Source organism: Limanda limanda, chromosome 12, assembly GCF_963576545.1.
Source record: "Limanda limanda chromosome 12, fLimLim1.1, whole genome shotgun sequence".
NCBI classification, from domain to species: Eukaryota; Metazoa; Chordata; class Actinopteri; order Pleuronectiformes; family Pleuronectidae; genus Limanda; species Limanda limanda.
The window spans coordinates 19,255,676-19,260,499 of NC_083647.1; the positions used below are offsets into that span (position 1 = coordinate 19,255,676).

Consider the following 4,824-nt stretch of genomic DNA (forward strand, 5'->3'; position numbering starts at 1 on the left):
TGTATACATGAGAACGTGACAAAATGTAGTATTTAAACTAGCAATGAGAATTCTAAGGCATACAGTAGACCTTACGCATACGCTCTCATACTAACTCAGTTATGCCCTGCTTATATTTTGAGCGTATTTCTTTAAAAGCATATGAATTATTTAAAACTCAGCGTAAATGAAGGACATGAAAATATGAATATAACAAATTTCCATGACTTTTCCAAAACTTTTGGGATTTTATTTTTTTCCATGACTTTTCCAGACCTGGAAATACACATTTTACAATTCCATGACTTTTCCAGGGTTTTCATGACCGTAGGAACCCTGTATTTTAATATATTTTGAGAATTGTTCGTCGTAAATTGTACAAGATTCACTGTAAAATACAAATGTTATTTTATTTAGGGGAAAAATATGATACATTACACTTCATGAATATATATACAGGCATGATATTTATCCCATATCATGATCACCATGAACACAAGATTGCACACAAAAACCGAACCATCTCAGTGTCACTCCATCAATGAGTCTGTCTGTGAGTTGTGACATGGGATCTCTGAGTGAAGGTTTTGCCACAGACGTCGCAGGTGAACGGCCTCTGACCCGTGTGGACCAGAGAATGCCTCACCAGTTTGGACGGGGAGGCGAAATGTTTGAAGCAGATGTCACAGCGGTTCCTCGCGGTCGCCTTTGTCCCTTCAGGCTGAACCCGAGCAGGACAGAGATGCTGCTTGAGGAAGTGGTCGCTCATGAAGTTTGTCGTGCACTCGCCACATTCAAACACGATCACCGGGTCACACAAGTCCCCTTGTGGGGAATCTGTCTGAAGTAGATTCACTGAACTCACATCGCCGAGCCTTTTGTTTTTAAGGGAATCAGCCGTCCCTCCTTCTCGCTGCCGAGGTGTTTCTACGTTAATCGTATTGTGCTGCTGGGACAAAGGTGGAGCTGCAGGGCTTTGATTTTGGATGAGCTTACTTATTTCAAAGGCAAGCTCGGAGGGAAACGAATAGCTGAACTGATCTGAGGCCTGATTTGAACTGTCTGTAGCTTGATCCACTTTTTCTCCTGATTCATAATTCTCTTGTGAGCCTGTTTCCGGTCCTGCCAGCCAGTCGGTGTCTATCACCTCCGGACAAAAAGCTAAATCTCCAGCAGTAAACGAGCTAATGCTGGTTGGACTATACCTGGACTCTCTCTGCTCTGTTAATGCATCCAAATTAAAATCTGTACAATAAATAAGGTTTTCAACAGCTTTTTCCTGGAGATGGTTGGTATTTAACATTTCTCTGTGAGAACCATCGGAGATCCTGCTCCTCTGTCTGCAGCTGCGCTCGTGTGACTTCAGGTGGCCGTGCTGTGTCAGCGTTTTGCTGCAGAAGCTGCATTTGTACGGCCTCACGCCCGAGTGAGTGAGCAGGTGCCTGGAGAGCTTGTAGGGAGAGGAGAAGTCCTTGCAGCATATTCGACACGTGTGAAGCTTCTTCTTTTTACAAGTAGTGCTTTTGGTGTTTGTCTTAAAGGGACCGTTCACTTTTGCGTTAGGTATTTCTGGCCCTTTACAATCCTGCACAAGTTTGTCTCTACTTTTCACACCAAGACTAAGTAATTGTGAGTCAGTGTTTACAGAGTGTTGCAGAGAAGGGACACAAACAGTGATCCTCGGGTAAAGCTGCTGCTGCGGCTGCTGATTATTCATTTTCAGTTTTTTGACGCTCGCCTGTTGATTGACGGGTTGGGACGGTTTCCTCGTACAATGTCCCCCTTCGTGAGCTTTCAGATGTGTCCTTTGCCTAAAAGCTTTCCCACACGTAGGACACCGGAATGGCTTCAGGCCCGTGTGTACCATCTCATGCCTTTTTAATTTAGAGGTGCTCGGGAAACTCTTCAGACACTGGGAGCACTGGTGTCGCGTGTTGCCATGAATTTGCACTGGTTTATCCGTCGGGGTCTTATTCACTCTAGGAGATGTTATCAAGGGCAAAACTTCTCTTTTCTTGGAGATTTGTGGAAACAACTTGATCCCTGGTTCTGAATTATTCTGAACAGTTGCTGTAGAAGGCGTCTGAACCGGGTGTTTTGCAAAGATCACATCACAACCAGTAAGTGTCTCATTACACTTTTTATGTCGTAACACTTCCTGGACCGGGACGTGTGCTGCCGTCCTCGTGTGGAACCCTCCGGTGCGTGATGGCGGCCGGTTGATGTAGAGCGATCGCTGCTTCTGGTATCTGCTCAACAGGTGCGTGCGGCAGTGGACCCTCAGGTGGGATTTCTGCCGGAAGCGCTTTCCGCAGATCTCACAGCTGAAGGGCCTTTGTCCCGTGTGAATCATCATGTGTCTCTTAAGTTTCGACGGGGACGAAAAACATTTGGAACACGAGCGGCACTGATGTGAAGGTTTGATTCTCCGCTGCTGGAGAGTTGCTCTCGTCTGTTCGGCTGGTGGAACGGACGCAGCCTCCAGAGGAAAAGAGTCCCGGAGATTCTCTCTGTGTATTTCTGGTTTAACAATGATGTTGAAGTCGGTGAGGTCGGCAGGTTCGGGCTCAGGCTCATGTTTGATTACATTATTACAGTTTTGCAAAGAGGTCGAACTTCCCGATTCCCTTTGGTTCCAGTGAATTCGACCATGACGTATTAAATTCACCTCTAAACGAAACGATCGGTTGCAGATCAAGCAGCGGAATCGTTTCACATCTTTTTGGGTGAAGTGTTGCGACCCTTGTCCTCCTGACTCGTGACACTGAAAGCTCGGATTTAACGTCTGCTCGGGTTTTACAAATGAATTTAACTTGATTTCAGTCGTGTTCAGTTCATGCAGAGTATTTACACGTATTTCACATTGTAGCTTGAGCTCCACCGACGAGTCCTGATGACCGGATGGACGCTGAAGCTGCGTCTCAGGCTGCAGACGTGAGGTTCTACTGTCGTTGGAAAGTCTCAGTCTGGCATCGGCAGCAGAAAGTGGGCATTTATTTCCGGTGCCTAAATGAGTTTTCAGGTGGCCCTTCTGTCGGTAGCTCTTCCAGCAAACTGAACAGGAGTAAGGTTTCTGATCGGTGTGGATAAGGAGATGTCGTTTTAACTTGGACGGGGAGCAAAAGCCTTTCAGACATTTCGGACACTGGTGTCTCAGAGACATTCTTCTTTTACTGGCGCTTCTCTGTGCCCTCCCGGGCGGTTTGGACTTGTTGTGAGTTGGAAGCTGGAGAGAGGAATGAAAGGACTTCAAGCAAACTTTGCAGGTGTGTCTTTTGTTGCCTTCGCATTCGGATGTGTTGGCAGAATGAACCGGATCCCGATGAACCGGATCCACATCACGTGAGACGGTCGCTGTGACTTCAGTTACATGTGACGTGGGTTTGAACTGGTTTCCAGTCTCTGACACAGGGAGACAAACGGTTTTGCTTCTCCACTGGGGCTGGGAGGCCACAGAGGAAGTCACAGTCAATGGGAGTTCAGCCCAGATGCTACGTGTGCTCGTCTCCGCCGCTGGTTTGTCACAGCTTGGTCGCTGCTGATTGGTTGAGGTAGCCTCCGGTGGCGTGCCCGCCGGCGGCCGTGAGCGGTGGACATTCTGCAGATGTAGTTTTAAATGATGGGACTGGATGAAGGCTTTCCCACAGGCTCCACAGCTGAAGGGCTTCTGGCCGGAGTGGATCAGATGGTGTCTCTTCAGTTTGGACGGCGATGGGAACGCTTTAGGACAATCGGGACACCGATGCATTTTGAAGTCACCGATGGACGATGGTTCTTATTAAACCTGGAGCAAAGCAGAGGACACACACATTGAGAACAAGGAACTACACAAAGGGGAAGTGAATGGAGAACAGAACTGAAACAACACAACAAACTCCCCTGTAATAGCTTTAAAGAACTGCAGCTATGAATTATAATGTCAACAATGCATTACAGTAACGTGATTGTACAGCACTTCCCACTCATGTGACCGACAACACACGCTAACAACACAGCAGCTTGACAATGGCGATAATAACAACACAACAAAAACATGCAGCAAACGTCCAAACTAACCAACAATCTTTCAATTACTGATCTACGCGTCATAAACACTTACTGTGAACGTTTAAAGTTCCATTAAAACACATGGATTCATCGTTAGGTGACAGGTTGTGAAACCGTGTTAGCTTCGCTGCTAACAGAGCAGCTGCCTCGGAGGCCTTTTCCGGACACAAGCGTGTCCGTTGCTGGAAATGTTCCGCCGGAACAGAGGTCGTTGGTTCCTACCCGCTGGAGACGTGCAGAAGAGGAGAGGAGACATCTTGGTCTGGATATTAGAGGTTTCATCTTTTAGATTGACATCAAAGTATACAGATGTGAATCTACACATCCCATCAATCACCTTCTTTTATCAGAAAAAATAATAATGAATAGATAAAATATGAATCTTCAACCACAACAGGAGCATTGTCTATTTATATAGTCTATATAATAAAAACATTGTGAGAATCTACTAATCACACTTTGTACTTCTTCAAGCTTCTTTTTGATTTTGTAAGTTGAATCATTCAAGTATTTGTAAATAATACTTTTTTCCACTCGTTTGTATAATTTTTTTTTTGAATTTGCATGTTTGAAATACATAAAAATGAATGCATACTTCATTCACGTCTTCACACATCCACACATTTGTAGCCAGTGAAATTATTGTACTGCCAATTGCTGTTATTCTTGATTCCAATACCTTACAAGCAAATACTACATTTCCATTTAACCATATGTATTAAACAATGTTATTCATTACGCAAAAAAATAATTTATTGACTCAGATTATATTATATACACCCTTTTATTGACAACAAA

At 44.9% G+C, this 4,824-nt stretch overlaps 1 protein-coding gene across 1 annotated transcript; it reads right to left on the reverse strand.

The window, feature by feature from the left end:
- Positions 1–203: 203 nt before the first annotated feature.
- On the reverse strand, positions 204–4,173 carry LOC133015487 (zinc finger protein 770-like). Its single transcript, XM_061082704.1, has 2 exons — positions 4,079–4,173; positions 204–3,763 (listed from the first exon to the last, which is right to left on the reverse strand). The coding sequence occupies exon 2, from the start codon at positions 3,725–3,727 to the stop codon at positions 518–520; it is 3,210 nt and encodes a 1,069-aa protein (XP_060938687.1). The 5' UTR covers positions 3,728–3,763; positions 4,079–4,173; the 3' UTR covers positions 204–517.
- Positions 4,174–4,824: the final 651 nt, after the last annotated feature.